Below are 25,659 nucleotides of genomic sequence, written 5' to 3'. Positions count from 1 at the left end.
GGTTTGGCTGAATGTACTTAGCATTTTAGAAGTGTAATTTTTGTGTGATGACCAACAACAAAATCTGCGTGTCACAGCCTTCAATTAATAATCAAAATAAACACTTGAGGTAATGGCAAAGCCAGTTATTTAAGTGACTGACTGACTGTAGACAACAGTTGGATCGAATCCTGGACATCAGCCACGACAAAACTTAGTACGACAATAAGATGAAAGTTTTTTTTAATCAGTAAAAACCGGCGCAATAATTCACTTGTAAACAATTGCAGCATTTCATTCTTAATACCTGAATAGTTACATAGAAATAATATTTTAGTGACTCAAGGATTTCTGTAAAAATAGATCCATTTAACAAAAGAACTCCATCCCCTTCAAAAAAAAAAAAATTCTTGCTGATTATGTCAAGTGCTTGTATGCTCACCTACAGATCAATGAGCAGATGGCACGTCTCTTCAGGGTTAAAATAGTTCTCAGTTTTGTTAGTAGCCCTTTCCCCTGCAGCCAAACTCTATATCACTAACCTGTAGTCACACTCTAATCCACTATTGTGCGTTAAATTAAAGGATTGTAAAGCAGCAGGAAAGACCTTACTGAAAATTCTCAAATAATGGCATTTCTATTTAACTCTGTGGCAGAGAGAGCCATTTATAGTTAGTGTAAACTCAAAACTTCCTCCATGTTGGGTTGATAAATTCATTATAATATACATTTCCACACAACTATTTCCAATAGTGCAGCTAGAGTCATGTCAGGTGTTTCATTTTGCCTTTATCCCTGAACAATGTTTTTAAGCTACCATGATTTAAACTCAGCATTGGTAACACTTTAACCACAGGTCAGCTGTTTCCGAATAATTTCTTCAAAGTTTCCAGAAAAGAATCGTGAGGTTTGGTACTAATAACAGGAAAACGAGAGACACAGTTCTGAGAATGTTATTTTAGTTCAGTTGGTTGTGTGTATTATTTGCTTCTGGATTAAGTTCCATGAAAGAAACTGCTCCAGTGAATAATTTTTTACTCATTCATTTATTATTGGAAACTTTGTTCTTCATTCATGCTGAAGTGCTTCCAGACACATTTTCACCTGCTGTCCACTGAATGAAAGTCTCAAGGTTGTGCTTGCTTCACATTTAGAAACAACTGGAAGTGCACCAAACGATCACTCTCTATTTTACTTAGTCCCAAAATGTATGATTCTTTCCAGGAAACTTCTGAGGGAATTATTTGGAAATAAACTGGAATTTATCGACCCGTAAAAAACATTACCTCAACACCTCCAAAATTCAGGAGTACGGCAAAGAAGAAACGACCGGAACTAGAGTGAGAAAATATTATTTCTGTTAAAAAAGAGAAACCGAGCAGCAGAGTGGTGAGAACAACGTGACTCTGCTGTTGTACTGATGAAATTAGTGCTGTGAAAATGTACATTATACTAAATCTACCATGTGAGCTGCAGTAGTAGGCTACAGGTAATTTCAACCTTTTCAGTGATTTTTTCTTTGCCCAGTCTTTACTTACCAGCCTGTATTTTTTCCAGCCCGTCACACACAGAGTCATTACTTGAACACCAGCGCTCATATGAGGATTTACGGTAATTCAGGGAAGGTAGAGACTTTGGCTGCAGAGTGTTTTCAGAAAATTTCAGGTTACGTCTTCAACCATCAACAGACATTACATTTTTGAAAGTGCCGCATCAGGACATAGTCGTTTGAATTGGACAGTTGTCACTGAATTCTCACACTAGTGGGTTCCTAAGAGTGGATAAGCCCACTATAATCACAGCACTTTGGAGTTTTCCGTCTTTGCTTTCTTTTTCACCTTTCCTTACTTGTGTCGAGACTTAGCAGCATTCTTAATTTTTCTTCTGATCTTTAACGACAGATCATAACTGTCGTTTCATCCTCATTTTCTCTCATGACAAAATTTATCCCTTCGGCTTTTACATGACCTCCTCATCTCAGGTCTAATCACAGCTTTTTGCTCATCCATTTACGGTATTCCCTTCATTTCCTGCCCCTCTTTCCTCTCTCTTCCTCGTCTCTGTGTCTCTTTCTCAGGACTCCCTGCAGGCTTGTGGTCAGGAGGCCATATGGCTTTTTTTCTGTTCTGCCTCTTTTCTCTCTGCCTCCGCCTGCTCTCTGGCCTCCGTCCTGTCCTTCAGCGCCCTCAGCAGGATCCTGAGCAGCATGTTCTCATTCAGCAAGTTTTCTGAGGTGTCTGCCAGCTCTTGCAGTCGTCTCACCGCTTCCCCGAGCTGCCGGCTTTTCTCCTGATGTTGTTCCTCTAAGCTTTGCCTCTCTTGCTGCAGCTGTGCATTCTGGGATTCTAAGCTGCGAGTGTCAAATGTCAGGCGCCGGTTGTCGCGCCACAGCTGCGTCAGCTGTTGGGAAAGACGTTCACGGGCATGATGCAGCACTTGAACTTCGCGCTGGAGTGCCAGGAACTCTGCACAGAGGATGGCACTGGGTTCTGAACCCTCTGCCTCAACAGAAGATGTCACTGGCTTGTTTGCATAATGTAAAGAGCCAGAGTGCTGCAGGATGAAGTGAATGAGGTTGGGTAACGTGATGGGCAGGTGATCAGGAAACTTTACGCTGAGATGTTTTCTATAAGAGAAGAAGAAACAGGGAAAACAAGATTCAAAACAATTGTGCTGCAATTTGTTTATAATATTTTGGTGAAAGTGTTTGTTAAAGTCTGTGTCTTTTCTTTTAATCAATTTTCCTTTGGGCAATAATAAAGTTGTTCATTTTCATTTTAGCTTTTCAAAAAACAACAATAAATACTGTACAACAAAATAATATAAATAGGTAAAGAAAACTGTTACACACTATAAAACATATAAATAAGGGGATATAAATGATAGTAGTAAAGATGCATTAACAGGTGTGAATCAAAACAGAAGCAATACTGCATACAGCGTACTCTTGCAACGTCTACCAGCCAGAGACCAAAGTCGTACTGGAAAACACAAATTTGCATCTCCAAATGTGTATGTGTGTCTGTGTGTATCAGAGTGATTACTCTCACCTGTATCTGGGAAAGAGAAGGATAGAGGGAACATGATCCACCATGAACTCCCAGGGAAGGTCATTTCTGGCAACATTCACCCTACACACAGGAAAATTGCAGGTGTATAATCATTTCATCCTTTTATGAAAGGTACCAGAGAAACGGTGTTAAACTGTGATAAAACTATGATTCAATGAAAAAAAAAAAACAAATTTAGAAACACAAAGTGCTGCCACAATACCTTCACAAACAGCCAAACGTAAAGACAAACATTTACCTGGCCACGGTGATGGTGCTGTTTCCCTGTAATAATCTGGCCAGCTGGATGATGATGTGGTTCAGAACGGAGCAGAATCCACACCACTGGGTGTAGTAGAACAGCAGCACATCCTACAGGAGAACACACAAACACATATTTAGATCCTCTCCCCAGCTCAGGTCCATAGACTGAATAAAATTCCTTCAATGTCCTTTCCTAAACTGATCGCCTTACTACTGTCCCTCTTCATAACAGGAAATGAAGTGTCTTAGGAAACATAGCAAAGGTTTCCAGTCTCCAGAATTTGTCTGACCTATAACTGAAACCATGGGGCAGTTTTTCAAGTGGGAGAAGAGCTGAAATCTATGATATGATGTCAGTTTTTTTTTTTTTTAATACACGTCCACTTCCCTCTGGTTATACTGCTTTGGCAAGTGCACATGGATGCACAGAGTAACAGCCAGAAAGCTATTGAAATAGAATTTTGTCTCACCTTTTGAAGATCCATGATGGAGGGCAGGAAGGAGGAGGTTGTCAGTTCTGCGATGAGGGGGCGAGGAGAGGTCTGCTGGAGATTATCTGGATGCCTGGACTCCTCCTCAACTCCCTTTCTGTTCTCCTCTCCAACCAAGTGTCTTTGCAAGAGACTGTATGGAGCACTGAAGTTCTTGATGAAGGCCTCTTTAACACATACGTGATGCACAGACACCGTGAAAACAGAGAATTACGGCAAGGATCATATTAAAATACCACACAGCTGAAATGCTATACAACCTGTAGGGGCCCAAAACAACATTGTTAGAGGTTTAAAGTTAAAACTCTCACCCTGAAAAATAAGCCACAACACCCTGTGTCCTGACTATTTTCTGAAAGCATCTGTATGTATGCAGTAGGCACAAGACCATGAGACTCACCCATTTAAGCTAACCTGCTGATATGCATAATATGCAAAACTGCTGTTTGACTTTTGAATTGGATAATGCGCTGAAATTGTGAAAAACCTTGAACCTACTGCAGGCCGACACTAATTCGACTCAGCTTTCGATTCAATTTCTACAAACATGAATGCCCAATAAAATTGCCACTGAGTGTAAATCTAATTCAGTCCTCGTCTTACCCAGAGACTCTGTCAGTGTAGCTGCTGGGCTGCGATGGAGAACATAATGAACCTCATCCTTGAGGTTCACGATAGCTGCAAACGACCCGTCGCTGCTCCCATCACCTGGTGTACCGGCCTCCTGGTGATGAGAAGCAGTTGTGTTGCGTATTGCCCCAAGACTAACCGCCAGAGGCCAGTTCAGAGCAACATCCAGCACATAAAACCTGAGCGTCCTGTTGGTCTGACACCGGAGCCCTGTGATGCCATCTTCTCCCGGCTGAGGGACAGAAGATGGAGGGATGGACGAAGAAGGGGATGTAAGGGGAACTCTTTGTGTGTCTCTCCCCTCTTTGGCTTGTGATTCATTGAGTTGAGGTTCTACTTTTCTGCAGCAGGCACTGTATTGACTAAACGGGCTGTAGCTGTTCAGAAAGTTGCTACAGCCCACTGAGGTTGCAGTATTTATGGACACGGGGGCAGGTAGTTGGTGGAGGCAGCAGTGCCTGAGATAAGACTGCAACACGTCTCCTCCATGGGCTGTGGAGGGGAACATGCAGCGTACGGAAGAGCTGGTCAGACTCGGTCCTGACGTGCTGAGACACACCTCACACACACTTGTACTGGACTCTGGGAGAAGAACTGACTGGCAGCACAGCGAGTGGGAGGTGAAACTTCTGTCCAAGCTGGAGTCGTTATTATTGTCACAGGAATGATAACGCACAGCAATGTCAGCAATCTGAAAGACAAAAAAAAGTGTTAATAATAATACTGAGAATAATAGTAATAACACAACATTAATAACTAGAAATTAGGCAGTAATTTTATAACAATAAAACAATAAAAACAGTGGCAACAAACAAAAAAACTAATAATAGCTATAATTTTATTTGTATAGAACTTGTGTTACTGTGCTTCACACAGTAAACATCAAAACAAGAATATGCACATATAAAAAGACAAAAATAAATTACACTAACGTACAGAAAAAGGGGGGGAAATAAAAAATTAAATCACACTAGAACCTCAAGTAACTTCCAGGTTAGTCACCTCTAGGAACAGAGAGAAGACCTTTTTATGATGTCTGATCTACTGATGTTTAGTTGTAGGAAATTGATCTCCACACGGCAGTCAATGAGACTAACAAGAATACCACTGTCACCAGGTGCAGCTAACTTTTCCCCTATGGCCGCTCACCTGCTGTAGTATGGGACTGGGCTTGGACCCGAGTGGATTGTGCGGCAGGAACAAAAGTAGTGCAGGACCCTTAGTCAGCTCCTGTTCCAAGAGGTGGGACTTTGTTCCCGGGGGCTGCATCCACTGGAGGACGGTCTCATGGTGTTCAAACACCCAGCTACAGATGGCCTCCGACGTGAAGTTACGTTCCCTTCGAGGGAAAGTCTGAAAGAAAAGAAAAATATACAGCATGAGGCCGGAGCAAAGCCTCAGCATACATCCAGAATTATAGTGAAATTTACTGAGTATTTATTTATATTTTATAGCCATTTTTGGTTGTCTATCGTGGCCTGATGACACTGCTCACCAAAGAGGAGTTAAATCTTCTGTGAAGATAAACGGTTTCATCTTCTTTTAATGAGATGGCCTCTGCCACCTGTTTGTTGGTCACAACCCCAAAACGTACAACTCCACGGAAATCTGCACCAAAAAAAAACAGAAAATGCTAAAATTCTCTGGTTCCAGCTTCTCAAATGTGAATATTTTCTATTTTCGTTAGTCTTTTCTGATAGTAAACTGACTTGCTTTGAGTTTTGAATCTTTGTGTCAGACAAACGGGACCGTTAAAGATGTCACTTTGGGCACTGTAAAAATGAATAATTTGCTTGATGGCTGCTTGTTTCTGTTCTGTATGATCATCACTTCTTACCCCTTCTGAGGGCCTGCAGGGCAGAAGACAAATATGTGATGTATCCTGGCGGCTGAGGAGAGGAGTTAAACTGGAAGAAACCCACCACTCGAGGCTAGAAATACAGAAGGCACAACCAATCAGAATATATCACGATAACATAGCTTCACTCAAGTAAGATACCTGATTCCAAGTAACACAATTTGACCAGGAAAATTATACATTTAAGAGTTATTATTAACAAACAGCATAATTATCACTCTTTACAGTATATAATCCAGCACACACAGTCAGGCATAAACTTTGTGGGTGATGCTCTGCCAACTCTCCATTAGATGGACTAAAGCCAAACAATACCTCATGGTAGGAGAGGAACTCTTCAAGTGTGGCTCTCGATGGGAGGTAAGTGAGTGGCGTGATGACTCTGAGGATAAAACTTTCCACGTACGGAGCCACAAATGGACCTTTGTACTCTATAGGCCCAAACCTGCAGCACAGAAACACAGAGACAAACAACACTGATGTATGATGTTTACTGCTGTGTGTTTGTGTTGTTTGTTCTGTTTTCAAGAAGAGGTCTGTTTGGCAGCACCTGAAAACATGTTCAGATGTCACAGCCATCATAACTGTTATAGCATACAGTAAAGGTGGTCTGGCACACACCACCCCTCCCCGTTCTTCACCATTGAATAGAACTATTTAAAGCCTTGTCTGTCTTACCTTCTGTAAAACAGGTGGATGATGGGGTAGTGGTAGAAGCGGTTTTGCCTCCTGCATTTCCCCTGACTATACCAGCAGTTAACAGCCACGAACTGCACCTGTGTTTGTGTGAGAAAGACAGAGTTAAATAAACAAATCTACTTTCATAACACAGTCAGGGTATGTTGTGTTATCATCCTCAGTCATGTGAGAGTGAAGGCTTTATCTCGTCTCATTTGCATCACAAATGAGCCCCAAAAAATGTGCCTGATGAATCACATCCCAACAGTCAGACACACTCAAGGCAAAAACCTTTTCACTGTGAAGTTAGTTCCACCAGATTTCTATTCACTCTACATTAACTGAGTAGCTCTTTGATGTTGTTTGTCAGTTTAATTATTAATTAGTACTGTGAACACAAGCTACAAATACCACTTATCTGAGCACTTTAGGTAACAAGGCCCTATTTTATGGTCTCCATTTATATTTACTCCTCTAGGTGTTTAATGTGTCTGTGTAAGTTGACAAGTATGTTACTATAACGAGCCCTAATTTTCTCGTACATTGTCAGTGGTCGTTCAGCCTCGTGTCCGTTCAAGTTACTATTTGGTATTTAAACAATCCTGCAGAGTGGTGCTTGTTGTTGTGACCTCAGGTGTCCTGTACCTGTTTGGCAAGGTTCTTAGCAACCTGGTGCACTTCCTGTCGGGCAGCCATGGAGTGCGCACACCAGGGTGCATAGAAGAAGATGAGTGACACCTCTGCCACACTCCTCAGGCGCTCCATCTGGAGAGAAAATTTTAATGTCACTGACATTTTCTAGACTTAATCTCTAATCTGTTTGTGTTTTAAATATGATTTTGAATTTATTACTACTGGGGATTAAGACTTTAAAACACATGATCAAGGGAGGCAGTCACAGACAAAATCTCACCTGGTCCAGCTGACCCAAATAGAGGTCAACTACCGGTGCGTCGGCCGCGAAGAACCGAACCGGAGGCCGAGCTGCTGCCACTACATTCTTAGCACGGCTGCAGAAAGAAAAAATTTTTACAGTAAATCAGGAACCACAATGACACCAACAATGAGGGGTATGCCCTACGACCTGGATTTGACTGAATTTTTTTAAATAGGTACAACAAATGTTTTTGTTTGTTTATTTTATCGAGTGTCATAATTGAGTTTTCAAGAAAATAAACTTGGGGGGCGGGGGGCTAAAACGGTTGTACCACAACCTTAAAATTCTTACATAAATTAGGGCGTGGTTACGTTGAGTGACAGCCCCATAGACAGGCACTGGCAGTTAGCTCTTTACCTCCAGCGGTTGACAGGGGCTGCAGTGTCCGTGTTTGTTTGCCAATGTTCCGATAGGTTTTTGTGACAATACGGCTTGTTGTAGTGTAGACTGTACTAATCGACCGTCGAAGCAGTCTGTGTTGCAGTTTTTTCGGTAAGTAAATTTCTCACTATTTTACCTGGATGTTTGCACTAATTAGCATGTATTAGCATATTTTGCAGCTGGCTTATGACTTAATTGCCGATTTATGGCTGATGTTGATACAGATAGAGGACCGGAGCAGCTAATGTTAGGACCGCTGTTGTGGTGTGTTCCGTGCTCTCAGAGTCCGTTTATTGCGGGAATACTATCAGCGGGAATGACCCCGGCTGACCCGTAGAGTAACCCCCTCTTCACCAAATATGGAAAGTACACTCCCACTAAAATCCAAGATGGCGCAGCTCAAATGCCCATGGTTTGGTCACAAAACAGACTCCCCGAAACTAATGGGTGACGTCACGGGTGCTACGTCCATGTTTTATACAGTCTATGTGCGTTATGTGATAGAGGATTTTATGTAGAAAGCCTCTGGGGTTGTCACAGCTGGAACATAACTACCACTTGTGATATTTTTTTCACAATTTTCTTTGCAATTCTAATTTTCTTCCACCACTCCTGAACAGGAAAAGAAACCGGCTGTGTCTGAGATAATTTGCCTGCAATTTGCTTTAAGTTTCAGTTTTTCAAGCAGTGATCTCCACAGCTGGGTTCGCTGAGTGTGAGTTCTGTAATTGTTGTTTCGGTCAAAAGAGATTGTCAGCTGATTCATTTTGTTCCAATCGACTTTTTCAAGTTTTTCTTACAATCCTTTTGCTACTTTTGCTCAATTAAGATATTGCAATACTTCCTCTACCACTTCTGAGAAGGATAAAAAGACAGGATGTGATGGGTGAAATAATTTGTCTTCAGTTTCAGTCTTTCAAGCTTTAATCTCCACAACTGGATTCAAGAATAACAGTGCTGAGTAAACTGTCTCTTGTCTCTTTGGGCAGATTAATCTCTCACTGGATCTTTTGGCAAGGCTGGCAACCAAACAAAACTCAGCAGATGCCAAAGTTATCTGCAACACCAATGTACAATATCAACAAAGGTGAGTCCTGCATTATTAGCTAATTACATGACTCTGTCTTGGGGGGGGGGGGGGGGGGGGGGGGGGGGTTGTTTAAGACCTGTACTATGTGCTTAATCAAATTGCTCTACATTAAGACATAGACTCAGTTATCAGTTTATTAGGAACTGTTAAAATGTGTTGATTGTGTTGAAATGTGTTGACACACAGAGGTGTTGGTCATTGATTTGAATGAGAATGTAGATAAAATAACAGGAAAGTCTGTCAACATAATGCAGTGAAGTTCTAATGACCAATGACTACAATCTGCCAAAATGATCATACAGTTGTATCAGCACTCCTTTAACACAGCTTCAACAAAAATAAAACACTGAAACCTTCATGAAAGGGGGATTTTTTGCAGCACTGTTGTATTATGAAGCATTAGTTTGGTGTTCCTAATAAAGTGTCAAGTGAGTATATATTGTTTCAGCACATGATGTCTGGTTGCCCAGGACTTAGTAGAAGAAGGGTTCATATTCAGAGGGCAAAGGATGGAGGGGTCGGTGGGAACCCACTGCCAATTTTCAGCCCCGGGGCTCTGATGCCCCTGTGCAGTTACCCCCTTTGTTATCTCCACGCCTGGGTCAGGTGGATGATGATGATGATGACACGGCTGAGTTTGGTTGTTAGACAGTTTTCTGCAAGGGTCATTTACAAATAAAGAAGCCAACCACTTCATAAAATACCACAATTTAAGCAGTACAGTGACACTCTATGTGAGTCCACCGTCTGTACGGTTTTAAGTATTAGTTAATCCTCTTCTCCTACAGTACACGTCGGCTTCTGTTAGCTGTATAGTTACTGGTTGGTAAAGCTCTGGTTATGATTAGATTATAGTAAGGAGCAGCTAATTCACTGATTACTAACGCTACAACTATCCTTCAGTAAACTCTTTAGTTACGATCTTCAGTAGTTCTCCTGTTACTCACGTCAAAGAGAAACAAGCTCACATGAAAAGAGCATCTGCAAAAGCTGGTCTTGTTTACCTGCATGTGAACCTGACAGCCAGTATAAGCAGGACGCCGAGCACGATAGCCCCGCAGAGTAGATCCGGTCTCCGGGCCATCAGAAACAGCACCTGCCGGAGAGACTGCCGCACCCGGCGCAGCATTACAGCCTGTCGTCGGCTCTCCGTCCCATTTATACGCCCCGGCTGCTGCTGCTCAACGCGTCCATTTGCCTAAGTGAGCGAGGGGGTGGGTGAGAGGAAGGAAGACAGGTTCGATGGGAGACAACGTTAACCTGGATTGGACATCGGTGCTGCTGGTGCCTACGGTATTCAAACACGATCAGACCAACCTTTCTTCCCCACGTAGACTTTTCACTTCCGCAACAACGACGTCGAAGGGGTCGTCTATAAGACGTTGTCGGCGATTTAAAAACGCGAGGTAACGTTTATCACCGCCTTCATAGCGTATATAGAAAACATATGATCAATAGTTACATAAGCCCAGGTTAAAGAGGAGGGAAAACGGTCTAAGTAATTATTGTGTCGATTTGCTTCAGTAGTACGTTTTGCGTTTCGAGTCTTACAAGCTCTTTTGACACAGTCTCTAGGTTGTCAAGGCAAGGCGACAACGGCTGCTGTGATGACGACCCTGGAGCGCTAGAGGGCGGTCGTTTTCAAAATCTTCAATCAAACTTTATTTACAGTTGTACGGGAAAATTGCGAATAATCTGATCATCTTTAGAGTGAAGATAAATTTAAAAAATGTGTACAACCCCCGAACTAAACAGATATTAAAACTAAACATGTATTCAAATCTGCATACATTTAAATCATAAAAAAATAACATTAAATTAAATTAGATGGATAAAGTGATTTAATAACCACTTATTAATTTACAGTTTGACTATAGCTGTTGATCTTGATGAAAAACTTAAAATAATAAAAATGCAGAGAGAATAACAGTAAATGAGAAATGTTGATGGTAAGATCTGTTTGAACTCAATGGATGTGAGGACTAAATAAATAATTAATAAAAGGTTCTATTATCCAAACAGAAGTCTGCAGCTGTAGATGGTAGTAGGTGGCTTATAAATGGATTTTGGTCCTACTGGTTCTATTTCAGAAGTTAAGAACATCAAACATTTAGACTATTTTTTTCATTATAGTTTAATTCTGCATCAATTATTACACAATGAGAAAATACAACAGGATAACATTATTTAAAAATCTTTATTTTTCCTTTGTCATTAGAGAACATTGAAGAACAAAATCACAGTGTAGAACTTTTAAGTGCAAATGAACAATGTAAAAAAACATGTCTTTGATTAGCTCTACCCACCCACCACATGGAAATGTATACTGCAAACAAACTTTTTTTGAACAATAAAAAAAAATGTGCAACACAATTTTTGTCAGCAGTACAAGCAAATAAAATCTGCTACAAACAGTTTCTCCTTAAAATCATAAAAATTTGAAAAGAGCCGTTTTGGCATCTCAGAAAATTTTGAGAACAAAAGTTTTATTTCAAATCTAAGTGCAACAAATCATGTGAAAGGAACGACTGAAACTGCTGGAACAAACTTCAGTGTTGAACATTTGTTCGCCTTGACTGCATTTCTTCTGTCCCCTTGAATCAATGGTAAAGCTTGAGGTTCCTAAAAGGCTGCAGAACTATGAACCCCAGCAAGTCACTTGACAGATTTCACAATCATATTACCAAATCTTGTAGAATGAATTTTCAGATAGCTCTGTAGCACTGAGATCATAGTCATGGCCAGAGACATATTGAAGACCCAAAGGCCGCACTGAAATTTATATAGAATAAGGATTTATATACACTTGTAATACTGCTTCATTCAAACTGATACTTCTAAAACAACCGTTCTTCATTTTAGTGATTGACAAACCAAAAAAACACATTTGAAAATGGGAGTTAAAGAAAAATTACATTATTCTTGTTCTGTTCCACTGTCACCTCTGTATATGCATTAAAAAAAAAAGAAGTTCATCTTTTACTGGACTATGGCGATCCCGGTGCTACAGAGCTACCAGCTGTCAGGAAACTCCTCATGAAGCCAGTCTTCATGCCACCAAATGTTTGAACATGACATTATTTGCATAACTGCCCTCTGGACCATTTAGGCAATGTGGTTTGTGAATGCACTGCGCACGCAAAGAGAGATCGCTGCAGTAACCTCTCCGAATCAATAAGATCACAGATATTTCACTGCTTCTTATCTTGTTGGTTTTACTTCTCCTACAATAGCTCACAGCCTCTCTTATTCCACATGGCAAGCATCCAGCAGAGAGACAAGACAGGAAGTGAGAAAACTTCCTTTCCAACAGCAAACAAAGCCAGTCTCAAGTGAGTTTAATGCTGAATATACACACTTCTCTTCAGCAACTGGACTTTTGGCTATTTACTTTACTTGCTGTGAACTGTATGGCATTAATTGGGCACTGACTACATGCGCTTTGTTACAGTGCCTGTGTTTCTGGGTGCATTAGCTGCTGCACCACCAGGTCTATATTAACGATGGGACTGAAGTAGAGAGCCCAGTAGAAGAAGCAGTTGCACACAAACTGAGGAACAAAAGGCCACAGGAGGGCAAAGGCAAACCCCTGAGATAACATCTTCCACAAGTGGTTCCACATCTTGCGCGGTAGAGTCCTACAGAAAGAGGATACATGTTAGTGTAACTGATAGCAGAAACACTGAATGATTATATTTAATGCGAACCGGTCGAATCATACCAATTCCTGTTTTCAGTTAACATAACACTGGTAATTCAAGGCAGAACCTGGCACTGGAGACTGGCAGGTTCTTAAAACTTCAGGTAAAAGGAAGCTCCCAGTTAAAGGTTATTAAATTCCTGTAGCAGAACAGGCCTTTATACTACTGCATGCATGCTTGTGTCATCAAGAAAAAACAGGAACAGAAAGAGAACACCCAGCCTTCCCACTCTCTGTACCTGATCCTGGCTCTTGTCCAGAGTCTCCACAGGGCGCAGCCTTCCAGCACAGACAGCAGCATGGCGTTGACAATAATGAAGCGAGATGTCCAGTAGTGGACGGCCAACCAGTCCCAAGCAAACTCTGCTATTAGCTGGTATGGAAGCAGGAGGTACTTCACAAGAAACTCTGCCCACTGTCGCCAGCTGGGATCCACCTAGTAAACAAACACAAGAACAACACAGAAAACAAGAGATAACACCTCAAAAATGCGTTTAAACCATTACAACAGGTATTAATATAGGACAATGTTTATTTTTTTTCTTTACAGTAAAATTGTCCTCAGAAACCTAGTGTGTTTTTACATTACATCTGGATTTAATGATATTATGTTTGCGGTGAGTTTTTGTTTGGTTACCTGTGTGTTGAGGAAGCTGCTCTCCACTGACTGTTCGACGTGTGTGATGCCCGGACAGCAGGTGTGCAGGAAGGGCAGGAAGGTCTCAGAGTAGTCAAATAAATACAAATAGAAGAGTGTGAGACGAGGGGAGCGCTTCAGTGCGTACAGCAAAAACAAGGACTTCCCAGCATTAGCGGCCTGGCAGAAAGAGACAGAAACACAGAGTAAAGAGGACAGTTGTTATGATAAAAAAAAAAAAGTAAAAATTATAACAAACACACTGACTGGAGACTCAATGCTTAAAATCTGTACTATGGAACATTTTCTTCAATGAAGGGACTATGGTACAGAACACTATAAGCAAAGTTACAACCTAAACCCATCTAAAGGTGCAAAGAAGTACTTAACAAATGTCAGAATATCTGCCTAACCTAAACCTAAGCATTTTGTGGAATAGTCAGAGAACTTACTTTGTATTCCCAGAGGTTCTGTGGAGGTTTGACCCCCAGAGCTTTAACTCTGTCCAGTTCAGCCAGAACAGCCCGTCGGTGAGCCTGATTCTCTATGCTGTAAGGAGGCTTTAACAACTCCTCATCCCCCAGCATCAACAGTAGCCTGAAATCAATACCACATGTTGTGAACGTAAAGACCACACATCAGCTTCCATGTAAGTTAATCTAAAGCAAATCCTCACGCTGGAAAAACTAATCAGAAAATGTTCTGCTTAAAAAATGAATGAAAGTAGTGCAGTTTAAAGATGACATAAAGTTTGATAAATACGGTTCAATTCAGTTTTTATTTTTTAGGGTGAAAAACAAACAAACAAAAAAACAGTTTTATGCTTCTACCTTCCGTTGACGTTTTCCTGTTGGAAGGATTCTCTGTAAAGCTGAGCCCAGGGCCCCAGATGTTCCAGCCAGGACACCACTTCCTCTGGCGTCCAGTGAGACACTGGTTTACTGATCAGCAGGTCATGCTGCTCCACCACACCACTGCTCCAGTGATACACCATCACCATCACCTGGAAACACACAGACATTAACAAACAAGGCACAGTGACCCCTCATCTACCCTCCTTATACCACACAAGGATGTTTTACATGTTTAGATGCAAAGCAAAGATTTAGTTCACAAAGCTGATGATGGTTAAGAGCAGGGGATTAACGGGTTTGCATGGTGGCTGGGATTCCTCATAGGCCAGACCAGTGCCACGCAGCGTGGCTTATTAGCCTGCGTCCAGCTCCTGTGTCTTGCAGGAATCACCCACTGCCACCAGAGGCCACTAAACTTCAATCTACAGCAGCACGTGGTTTATTAAAGTATCACTGAACATATAACTTTGATTTTGATTTGATAAGAACATGAATGATTTGATTGATGCAAGCTTGAACATCCTTATCACAGCTTTGTAAACAACTTAACACTCTTTTATTTGCAATGTTATGCGCATTTATTGTTTAAAATAGGCCAAGTTCTGTAAGGCTGCGATGCAACTATGTGTGTCTGAGAGATGGGGGGCCCAAACAAGGGCCACCTGTGTGTGTGGGAAGTCACATTAACCTGCCTTAAAATATAAATATTGATTAAATTGAAGCTTAAAGTCTGCTTGAAATGATAATGCCAGGTATTTTCAGCCTGAAGGCTTCTGTCCTAGTATTTCCCATTACCAGGCCTCCTTTCAGTTTTCCTAAAACAACCTGATTCAATAATGATGTTCATCCATGAACTGGGGTCAAAAACTGGTCCATGATCTAATCTGTTTACATGCTCCTAGCAATACACACAAACACAAATTTACTGCCACGTTGCAAGACACACAGTGACGTTGCTCCCCCAGTGCCACATGGACAAAATAAACATGTACTGTCTACATGATATGAACAATAGGCCCCTTTAATCCACTACTGTGGATGTCTTTGAATATTACATTCTACTGTTGTTAAAATCCCTTTGGTTAAAATATGCAAGAACCTAAAAATACAGTCGCTGAATGTAAACACCAAACTATTTAAATGCTATAATCAGAATAAACAGACTAAGTGCAACATTAACTGAGTGACTTACAATGGTTCAGGTTTACAATAATTTCCTCCAATGGCCCATTTGGCAATATCAGGGTGTAAAAGATTGGGCACTGAAAAAAAAACAAAACAAAAAAACTCTAGCCAGACATTATATTTTACAAATTGTTTGGCGGACACTGGATACTGACAACAAGTATCAGTATAAGCTCAAACCCTGATATACAAATCCAATCATATATACAAATCCACCATTCACCAAAAAAAAAGAAAACTAGAGGACTATGTTAAAGTGAGGTTAAGTTAGTCTCTAAGCGTTCTTTTTGAGCACTGGTAACACTGAACTGCCCCATTAAAAAGGGCAACCTGAAACCAGGTTGCCATGGTAATGCTAATGCTCCGTCAATGGGACCTGATAGGTAGGACACAATGGTAGCCAGGGACCACAGCATCAATACTGAGGACATCATTTTACTGTCAGTGATAATTTGATGTGGTTTTTACTGCTGCTGGATACTTACAGCCACACACGTGAGGGCAGTTAGGACGCCAGAGAAGAAGAAGCCTGCTCCTTTGTGCTGGTTTGTCCTGGATCTGCCCAAGTTGTCCCCATATCTAAAAATATGTAGATGTTTAATGAAAACAGGCCCCTGACAACTTATAGAAGTGCAATACTAAACCAGTGGAGTTCTCCCCCAGCGTACAATGAGCTGACACAGTACTCCAAAGCTTTACACCAAAATTACTTGTATGATGTATTATACTGTACTACCTCTGGAAGGCCAGCAAGCTCCGGGAGATTTTGGGGTTTGCCTGGATCTCTGCTCTCCTCCGCTGAACGACGTCACTGAACAGCTTGTCAGTAGCATCCCTAAGAAGTAGATGAGCATGTAAAGACATGGAATTAGTAGATCACACCAAGTGAAACTGGTGCTTCCACAGTTTGTGGTAGTTCTGTCCAGGCTTATCCCTCACACTTTGCCTCCTCTATCATTTTCTGTCACCTGCCCATGCACCACTACAAGTAAATGGTACATCACAATGTCATGCCTGCATGTAGACACAGTAGTAATTCATGTGTTGAATTTGACCTGCCTGTGTCTGTCAACTTTCAGCCAGAGGAGTCTGGTTTGTGCTGTGAAACAGTTTAATGAAATTTCCTTCCTTGGTACAACTTACAGACTTGATTACAACACCCTGATCAACTCTTTCACGTTCAGACTTAGACTCAGTGCACACTACGCATTCACTGTGTGCAGTGATAAGCTGATTTCAGAAACTGTGTGCAAAGACACTTCCAACTCCTCAGTTGTCATACTAATGAACGTGTTTTAGGTTTACATATATACAGTCCTTGACATGAATTACATGACTTCATATTTGTTTTTATCTTTCTTCCTTTTATCCACTAAATTCCTAACTAGTTTTTCTAAAAGAGAAAGTGAAACAATGCTGCACTAAACAATCAGACAACTATATTTAGGCAACAACAATTTAATGTTGGTCCACATGCTGAAACAAAACGGAAAGTGTCCAGCTAGCTAGGATCCAAATTCTGGAGGAGTCAAAGACTGCACCACTGCAGACATATCATAAATGAGGACTGTATGTGAATTTTGTACACAGCGAACTGAATAACCAGGTTCTGAATGTGATCAAAATCAGGAAAAGCCTTAAAGCAGAAAACACAAATACTGGACAGCAAGGGTAGGTAATATAGAAGTCCATTTTGTCAAAGCATTCTCTAGAAGAACAGCCTTCAAAAAAAGGCAAAAAAAGAAACTTCAAATGATAATCAGCCCTTGCTTCAACTGGAGCTATGTTTGAATCACACCTGTGTCACACACGCACACATTTTCTCAGATGCTGTCAGTATGACAGTATGATGTGAAAATCATACCTCAGCAGTATGTTGATTTTAGGAAAGCCCTCCCACTTCTCTCTGCACTCTGGGCACTCGTTCTTGTGTGAGGACTCCCACCACAGAGCCAGACAGTGGCGGCAGAAGTTATGGCCGCAGGTCAAAGTGGTGGGGTTCACCAAGATGTCGTAGCAACAGTGACACGAGAATTCATGCTCTGAAATGTTGTTGGTGGTTGAGGACTTCAACTGTGAAGAATCGGGTAATTGAGGGGAGTCATCCATTGATGCTCCCAGAATGGCATCTGATGAATCCCACTCCATCTGGTGGAACATATTCAAAACTGAAAAAGAGGAGAAAGGAGGTTACAAAGGAAGGACCAAATGGCATTAGAAACTTTAAGATTAGCTTTAATAAGCTAAGAGTCTTTCTGTTCTTGATTTAAGAACTTTCACCAACTCTTCCTGCAGATCACTTCAAGTCCTGAGTTATGTTTAAGCTGTGTTGCACACACACAGCACGTTTAAGATCTACCTAATTGTTGACTTCATCACACGGGGATACAGACAGATGAATAATCTTAGCACCAAACTGCATTTTATTTTCAGTAAGTTCAGCTGTAGTGTTTTGTATGCAAGAAGGTGTGTCACGATAGCATTAAATTAAAAGATAGTGTACGCACACACAAACACCGGACAGTAGACACTAAGCCGAACAGCATCAAACTATAATTAGTGTTAGTTTGGACACTTACATGTTTTATACTTTGACAGCAGGTAACGCTAACTCATCACATCCTGATATGGACGTTAGCCGTAACTGGCTAGCTAGGCGAGAGCTACAAGCTGGGTCGACGACAATATCTAACATTTAACGTTACTACTCCTCTGTAAAGCAGAGAGAAAGAACAGTTTGCTGCGTTACAGACAACAAAATGTACAATCGCTAGATTAATAATGCGAGTTAACCAGTGACTACATGCTAGCTAACAGTGAGTGCTAAGTTACCTTTGCTAAGTTAGTAACCGCGAGTTAACGACGTTCAATAATAGTCTTACCTTGCCTCAGGAATGTCCGTTGACAGTTGACGAGCTGGAGGATGACATTGCTCTCTGGTTAACTAGCTCACGGCTTCTGATTGTTGGTTAAACTCAAATTAAACCGACCATGAAGAAGGTTAATGTTTCTGCTTGAGTAGCTGTCGCCATGGCTCCGCGCTGCTGAGGAAAGCCCCACTCACATACACACACACAAGCGTACGTCAGTGTGTCACCTGATAACAGCCACACACTCACCTGTCCAAAAAATCTCATGCGAGCCTCCTGTTACCTGGAGTACAAGAGGACAGAGGGAGATTTCGTCCCCTGTCGTCCTCGGTGATGGAGCCACAGACTGACGCACAGCTGATTTCAGCCATGTGGCGTTTAAAAGCCGTTTCAGGTCAAAGTTCAGACAAAGTCCTGCCCCTGATTCTTTACTGAAGTCTGGCTCTGGATAAAGCATTGTGTTCTCGACCACGATGATAATAATTTTTTGGAACTTCAGGAACTGGTTGGCCTTTATATGGTGTATTGTGTCCATTTTTTGTTTCTGCATGGATAGGTCTTTTTATTTTATTTTTTTAAACCCACTTAACTTGCCTCCCACGTTATTCCATAGGCCTTCGTAAACACACACGTAGAATAACACATTATTTGTCCGTATACTGATTGTGTGAAATCATCTGCTCTGTTTACTATGACTGTGTTGTTTAATTCCAAAATTGTTTACACCATGTCTCTATGTGCCCAACATTTAAATTATATTTGCCTAAAGACAGATGGGACATTATAAAACAACGACTACAAGTGCAAAATGTACGTGTTGGAATGTGTATGCACATACCTACTTTATATGAGCTGTTAAAACTGAATAAGTTTTAACAGCTTAGTTAAAAAAAAAAGTTAAAAAAAAAACAAAAAACTACCTATACATGATAGTCACGTTTTCACACACACAAACACAAACACAAACACACACACACACACACACACACACACACACACACACACACACACACACACACACACACACACACACACACATAATTTATCTGTATTTACTTGTGTTTTTTTTTTAACTTTATTGTTTTATTGTTTTTTGATACTGACTACTGTGTGTAAGTAGGGTCTCTAGAAACTGAATACCACAGTGTATAATTACTCTCTTAGAAGTTTGCTTTTGCTTAAGTAAAAGTGCAAAAGTGGCAGCATGAAAAGTATATCCTGGTGAGACCCGGCAATTAATATTTGTCCTCTGTGGGGGACATGAGTCTGAGACCCCTAGGTCAAAATATTATTTAGACAATCTATCTCTATCATACTGTCCATTTATGTGGACATCCTGGGCTTTCTTGTGATGCCTCAGTTGTGGGGTTGTGGCCCACACAGCAAATGCATTGTCTTTTCAAAGTGGCGGGAATTCCAACTTTCACATTTTATGGCAACAAGAGAGATAAGTCATTGATTTTTTGCAGATATCATGTTTCTGTTTCTAAGAAACAAGTTTTTTCTTTAATATAATTAAGTCTTGACTTCAATTTAGTAAGATTTTTTTTAAAGGCACAATAATTTTAACCCGTTCAAAACACATTTTCGATTCAATGTCTTTTGTAGTGGACATCAGGACTTACTAACCCCAGTTCTTAATACATTAGAGAGCAGAGAGCTAAGTGAGGCAGAGAGGATTTTGCTAGGAACTGTGGAGGGAGACTGTGTAGAAAGGGAAAAGAAAGTAGTTTTAGTTCACTGTTCACACTGTTGATCAAACACACACACACACACACACACACACACACACACACGCACGCACACACGCACAGAGGCACAGTACACAATCATTTAAAAGCTTGATTTGGCAAACTACTTACCCTGTTGATTTACATATATGTTGAATACTTGGTGTTCAGTCCCCAGATGGCAAATGTGATCTATTTCTAAATGTCTAATTCATGAGCTAAATAACACGCAGCTCTGACGGGAATCGAACCCACGCTACATTGTTGCAAGACAACTAAACCAATGACAGGGTTTCGATACCGAATGAAGCAGTAAAGTGCTTCATACATCATAAATCACACGATTTTTTCTAAACAAAACACACATGTCTGACTCCAAGTCTGATTATCATGAAGCTAGATACATAGTACTTTTCTGTTTGACTGCACCAGATGATAAGGTGGTTTTAAGTGGCTTATTCATAATAATAATGATAATAATAATAATAATAATAAAAGACCATGTTTGTTATTTGGCATGGCTGATTGTAACCCTACATAATCTTCACTCCTGCCTGTAGCCTGGAGGAGAAGTCGGGCCCTGCGGTCGCGGTGCTCTCCCTCTACAGCAATACAGTGAGCCACCGGGCCCTGCGGTCGCGGTGCTCTCCCTCTACAGCAATACAGTGAGCCACCGGGCCCTGCGGTCGCGGTGCTCTCCCTCTACAGCAATACAGTGAGCCACCGGGCCCTGCGGTCGCGGTGCTCTCCCTCTACAGCAATACAGTGAGCCACCGGGCCCTGCGGTCGCGGTGCTCTCCCTCTACAGCAATACAGTGAGCCACCGGGCCCTGCGGTCGCGGTGCTCTCCCTCTACAGCAATACAGTGAGCCACCGGGCCCTGCGGTCGCGGTGCTCTCCCTCTACAGCAATACAGTGAGCCACCGGGCCCTGCGGTCGCGGTGCTCTCCCTCTACAGCAATACAGTGAGCCACCGGGCCCTGCGGTCGCGGTGCTCTCCCTCTACAGCAATACAGTGAGCCACCGGGCCCTGCGGTCGCGGTGCTCTCCCTCTACAGCAATACAGTGAGCCACCGGGCCCTGCGGTCGCGGTGCTCTCCCTCTACAGCAATACAGTGAGCCACCGGGCCCTGCGGTCGCGGTGCTCTCCCTCTACAGCAATACAGTGAGCCACCGGGCCCTGCGGTCGCGGTGCTCTCCCTCTACAGCAATACAGTGAGCCACCGGGCCCTGCGGTCGCGGTGCTCTCCCTCTACAGCAATACAGTGAGCCACCGGGCCCTGCGGTCGCGGTGCTCTCCCTCTACAGCAATACAGTGAGCCACCGGGCCCTGCGGTCGCGGTGCTCTCCCTCTACAGCAATACAGTGAGCCACCGGGCCCTGCGGTCGCGGTGCTCTCCCTCTACAGCAATACAGTGAGCCACCGGGCCCTGCGGTCGCGGTGCTCTCCCTCTACAGCAATACAGTGAGCCACCGGGCCCTGCGGTCGCGGTGCTCTCCCTCTACAGCAATACAGTGAGCCACCGGGCCCTGCGGTCGCGGTGCTCTCCCTCTACAGCAATACAGTGAGCCACCGGGCCCTGCGGTCGCGGTGCTCTCCCTCTACAGCAATACAGTGAGCCACCGGGCCCTGCGGTCGCGGTGCTCTCCCTCTACAGCAATACAGTGAGCCACCGGGCCCTGCGGTCGCGGTGCTCTCCCTCTACAGCAATACAGTGAGCCACCGGGCCCTGCGGTCGCGGTGCTCTCCCTCTACAGCAATACAGTGAGCCACCGGGCCCTGCGGTCGCGGTGCTCTCCCTCTACAGCAATACAGTGAGCCACCGGGCCCTGCGGTCGCGGTGCTCTCCCTCTACAGCAATACAGTGAGCCACCGGGCCCTGCGGTCGCGGTGCTCTCCCTCTACAGCAATACAGTGAGCCACCGGGCCCTGCGGTCGCGGTGCTCTCCCTCTACAGCAATACAGTGAGCCACCGGGCCCTGCGGTCGCGGTGCTCTCCCTCTACAGCAATACAGTGAGCCACCGGGCCCTGCGGTCGCGGTGCTCTCCCTCTACAGCAATACAGTGAGCCACCGGGCCCTGCGGTCGCGGTGCTCTCCCTCTACAGCAATACAGTGAGCCACCGGGCCCTGCGGTCGCGGTGCTCTCCCTCTACAGCAATACAGTGAGCCACCGGGCCCTGCGGTCGCGGTGCTCTCCCTCTACAGCAATACAGTGAGCCACCGGGCCCTGCGGTCGCGGTGCTCTCCCTCTACAGCAATACAGTGAGCCACCGGGCCCTGCGGTCGCGGTGCTCTCCCTCTACAGCAATACAGTGAGCCACCGGGCCCTGCGGTCGCGGTGCTCTCCCTCTACAGCAATACAGTGAGCCACCGGGCCCTGCGGTCGCGGTGCTCTCCCTCTACAGCAATACAGTGAGCCACCGGGCCCTGCGGTCGCGGTGCTCTCCCTCTACAGCAATACAGTGAGCCACCGGGCCCTGCGGTCGCGGTGCTCTCCCTCTACAGCAATACAGTGAGCCACCGGGCCCTAATCAGGTGTCGAAGCTTCAACAAAGCCTCGATTAGCCATCGCTTGCTCTCATCTTGTAGCATTCACAGTGAACAGGCTTCTCGCTCGCGGTGCTGGGCCGAGCCGGCCCCCAAGAGCCGGAGCGTGGTTTTTTTTTCAATTTTTTTTTTATGATACTGAAATCATTTTTGTATGGATTTCCCTTAAAAATTATGTTCATTTCAAGAACCTTAACGCAGATAAAAACAGTTACATGAACAATACATATTTGAACACTTGAATTTTGAACTATTTTTATGGATCTCATTTTAAATGAAGGAGGAAATCAACACATTTCGGTCAGGCCTTTACTATCACACAGTTGGTCTGTATGCAAAGATGAAAGATGTGAGCTCGCAAATCAGGGCCAAAGGAGAGAACATGTTTTGTTTTTTTGGGTTTTTTTTTTCTTTTTTGTGTAACAAAACTAATTAAAACTATTCGGTCTAACTAACCGATGTAGTTAAACATGGTGCCAAAGCCAATAATTTAAACTTAGCAGAACGCCCAAGACTGTCTGAATACTCAAACTCTCATTGATGTACTGTTGGAAGTAGTCAGAGGGCTTCCAGTTCTGATGAACTTTGAAACTTAAGTGATAAAAAAAGGAGACATATACGTTTAATCCATTTTTAGCAGATATATGTAAATCAAGCTTTTAAATGATTGTGTACTGTGCCTCTGTGTGTGTGTGTGTGTGTGTGTTTGATCAACAGTGTGAACAGTGAACTAAAACTGCTCTCTATTCCCTTTCTACACAATCTCCCTCCACAATACTTAGCAAAATCCTCTCTGCCTCACTTAGCTTGATACTCTCTAACGTATTATGGAGACAAATCCATTAGTTTAAAAAAAAATGGAAGACTTCTCCTCCTGTAGCCCACCCCCCTCAGTCAGGGTGCTTACCTTTATACATGCATGCTTGTGGTGCATGCTGGGAGATGGGACGATGGGAGATGAGATGAATGAAGACAAAAACTATAAATTTTCATATGAAAACTTTTAATTTTCTTTTTTTTAAATGAACAGTGAAAAACATGCTTGTGCCTGTGAACAATTAATGAAACCTTTCCTCTGACACCTCTAAAATCCTGAGCCCCTCTCTTCTTTGTGACTATCCCTCCAATTTCTTTTTCTTCAGCCGCTTTTGCTTTTTCTTGCCTCCTCTCATCTGTTCTTCACTACTTGTCCCAGAGGTGAACTGTCCCCCGCACTCACACACAGCTTCGGAGCACGGCACCTTCTCAGCAAGCAACGGCGCCTTCAGCTGCAGGGGGCGCCAATTTGTCAATTCTCCACACAGTAATATGATATATAGAATATATATATATCTGGGACAGATGTGAAAAAGTCAGCATTTAATGTCTGATGTTATAGCCTGCTGAAGTTAAGGGTGCCTTTCACACATGTAAAAATACTTTGCTTTGAAAAATAGTTTGTCTGATGGGTTTTCTCAAAAACCGCCACATAATAAATTCAGGGAAAATCAGTTTTCTCCTTCATTAGGTGTTTTTTTAAATTTTTTTACAACACATACTGGTGTTTCTTCCAAGGCTTCTCACAAGCCCCCCAAGAGCCTGAGCGCTCTCATCTTGTAGCATTCACAGTGAACAGGCTTCTCGCTCGCGGTGCTGGGCCGAGCCGGCCCCCAAGAGCCTGAGCGTGTGTTGTTTTTTTTGTTTTTTTTATACTATGGAAATCTTTTTTGTATGGATTTCCTTTAAAAATTAGAAGATATATGTAAATCAACAGGGTAAGTAGTTTGCCAAATCAAGCTTTTAAATGATTGTGTACTGTGCCTCTGTGTGTGTGTTGATCAACAGTGTGAACAGTGAACTGAAACTGCTCTCTATTCCCTTTCTACACAATCTCCTCCACAATTCTTAGCAAAATCCTCTCTGCCTCACTGTATTGCTGTATAGGAAGAGCACCGCGACCGCAGGGCCCGGTGGCTCACTGTATTGCTGTATAGGAAGAGCACCGCGACCGCAGGGCCCGGTGGCTCACTGTATTGCTGTATAGGAAGAGCACCGCGACCGCAGGGCCCGGTGGCTCACTGTATTGCTGTATAGGAAGAGCACCGCGACCGCAGGGCCCGGTGGCTCACTGTATTGCTGTATAGGAAGAGCACCGCGACCGCAGGGCCCGGTGGCTCACTGTATTGCTGTATAGGAAGAGCACCGCGACCGCAGGGCCCGGTGGCTCACTGTATTGCTGTATAGGAAGAGCACCGCGACCGCAGGGCCCGGTGGCTCACTGTATTGCTGTATAGGAAGAGCACCGCGACCGCAGGGCCCGGTGGCTCACTGTATTGCTGTATAGGAAGAGCACCGCGACCGCAGGGCCCGGTGGCTCACTGTATTGCTGTATAGGAAGAGCACCGCGACCGCAGGGCCCGGTGGCTCACTGTATTGCTGTATAGGAAGAGCACCGCGACCGCAGGGCCCGGTGGCTCACTGTATTGCTGTATAGGAAGAGCACCGCGACCGCAGGGCCCGGTGGCTCACTGTATTGCTGTATAGGAAGAGCACCGCGACCGCAGGGCCCGGTGGCTCACTGTATTGCTGTATAGGAAGAGCACCGCGACCGCAGGGCCCGGTGGCTCACTGTATTGCTGTATAGGAAGAGCACCGCGACCGCAGGGCCCGGTGGCTCACTGTATTGCTGTATAGGAAGAGCACCGCGACCGCAGGGCCCGGTGGCTCACTGTATTGCTGTATAGGAAGAGCACCGCGACCGCAGGGCCCGGTGGCTCACTGTATTGCTGTATAGGA

General features: G+C 43.4%; 2 protein-coding genes across 3 annotated transcripts; both read right to left on the bottom strand.

The window, feature by feature from the left end:
• Positions 1-1,345: 1,345 nt before the first annotated feature.
• Positions 1,346-10,695, bottom strand: txndc11 (thioredoxin domain containing 11). The gene is made up of 14 exons (XM_041036847.1): positions 10,676-10,695; positions 10,363-10,556; positions 7,864-7,960; positions 7,596-7,715; positions 6,951-7,048; positions 6,588-6,717; positions 6,252-6,345; positions 5,910-6,022; positions 5,564-5,767; positions 4,388-5,105; positions 3,764-3,951; positions 3,289-3,401; positions 3,030-3,110; positions 1,346-2,605 (listed from the first exon to the last, which is right to left on the bottom strand). The coding sequence occupies exons 2-14, from the start codon at positions 10,485-10,487 to the stop codon at positions 2,077-2,079; spliced, it is 2,610 nt and encodes an 869-aa protein (XP_040892781.1). The 5' UTR covers positions 10,488-10,556; positions 10,676-10,695; the 3' UTR covers positions 1,346-2,076.
• An 841-nt stretch (positions 10,696-11,536) lies between these two features.
• On the bottom strand, positions 11,537-18,966 carry LOC121181071 (bifunctional apoptosis regulator-like). Of its 2 annotated transcripts, none has more exons than XM_041036859.1 (9): positions 18,854-18,966; positions 17,599-17,902; positions 16,471-16,569; positions 16,220-16,313; positions 14,526-14,698; positions 14,148-14,292; positions 13,696-13,875; positions 13,298-13,494; positions 11,537-12,996 (listed from the first exon to the last, which is right to left on the bottom strand). In XM_041036859.1, exons 2-9 carry the CDS (start codon positions 17,892-17,894, stop codon positions 12,804-12,806), a joined length of 1,377 nt encoding a protein of 458 aa, XP_040892793.1. In that variant the 5' UTR covers positions 17,895-17,902; positions 18,854-18,966; the 3' UTR covers positions 11,537-12,803. The 2 variants fall into 2 exon arrangements, with proteins under 2 accessions (XP_040892793.1, XP_040892792.1); XM_041036858.1 differs by having other exon boundaries at positions 18,617-18,965.
• Between the last annotated feature and the right edge of the window lie 6,693 nt (positions 18,967-25,659).

The sequence above is a fragment of the Toxotes jaculatrix genome, chromosome 4, assembly GCF_017976425.1.
Source record: "Toxotes jaculatrix isolate fToxJac2 chromosome 4, fToxJac2.pri, whole genome shotgun sequence".
NCBI classification, from domain to species: domain Eukaryota; kingdom Metazoa; phylum Chordata; class Actinopteri; family Toxotidae; genus Toxotes; species Toxotes jaculatrix.
This window is presented reverse-complemented; position numbering and strand designations above follow the sequence as displayed.

What these genes read in the sequence shown, in the direction of transcription:
- txndc11 (XM_041036847.1), bottom strand. Translation starts at nt 10,487, where the DNA reads ATGCTGCGCCGGGTGCGGCAGTCTCTCCGGCAGGTGCTGTTTCTGATG. An exon ending in GAAGATTTAACTCCTCTTTG is followed by an intron (nt 5,768 to 5,909) that starts GTGAGCAGTGTC and finishes CTTTTCTTTCAG; the next exon opens with ACTTTCCCTCGAAGGGAACG. An exon ending in CCATCATGGATCTTCAAAAG is followed by an intron (nt 3,402 to 3,763) that starts GTGAGACAAAAT and finishes GTTCTCCTGTAG; the next exon opens with GATGTGCTGCTGTTCTACTA.
- LOC121181071 (XM_041036859.1), bottom strand. Translation starts at nt 17,894, where the DNA reads ATGTTCCACCAGATGGAGTGGGATTCATCAGATGCCATTCTGGGAGCA. An exon ending in CTGCCCTCACGTGTGTGGCT is followed by an intron (nt 14,699 to 16,219) that starts GTAAGTATCCAG and finishes GTGTGTTTCCAG; the next exon opens with GTGATGGTGATGGTGTATCA. An exon ending in AGAACCTCTGGGAATACAAA is followed by an intron (nt 13,876 to 14,147) that starts GTAAGTTCTCTG and finishes TCTTTCTGCCAG; the next exon opens with GCCGCTAATGCTGGGAAGTC.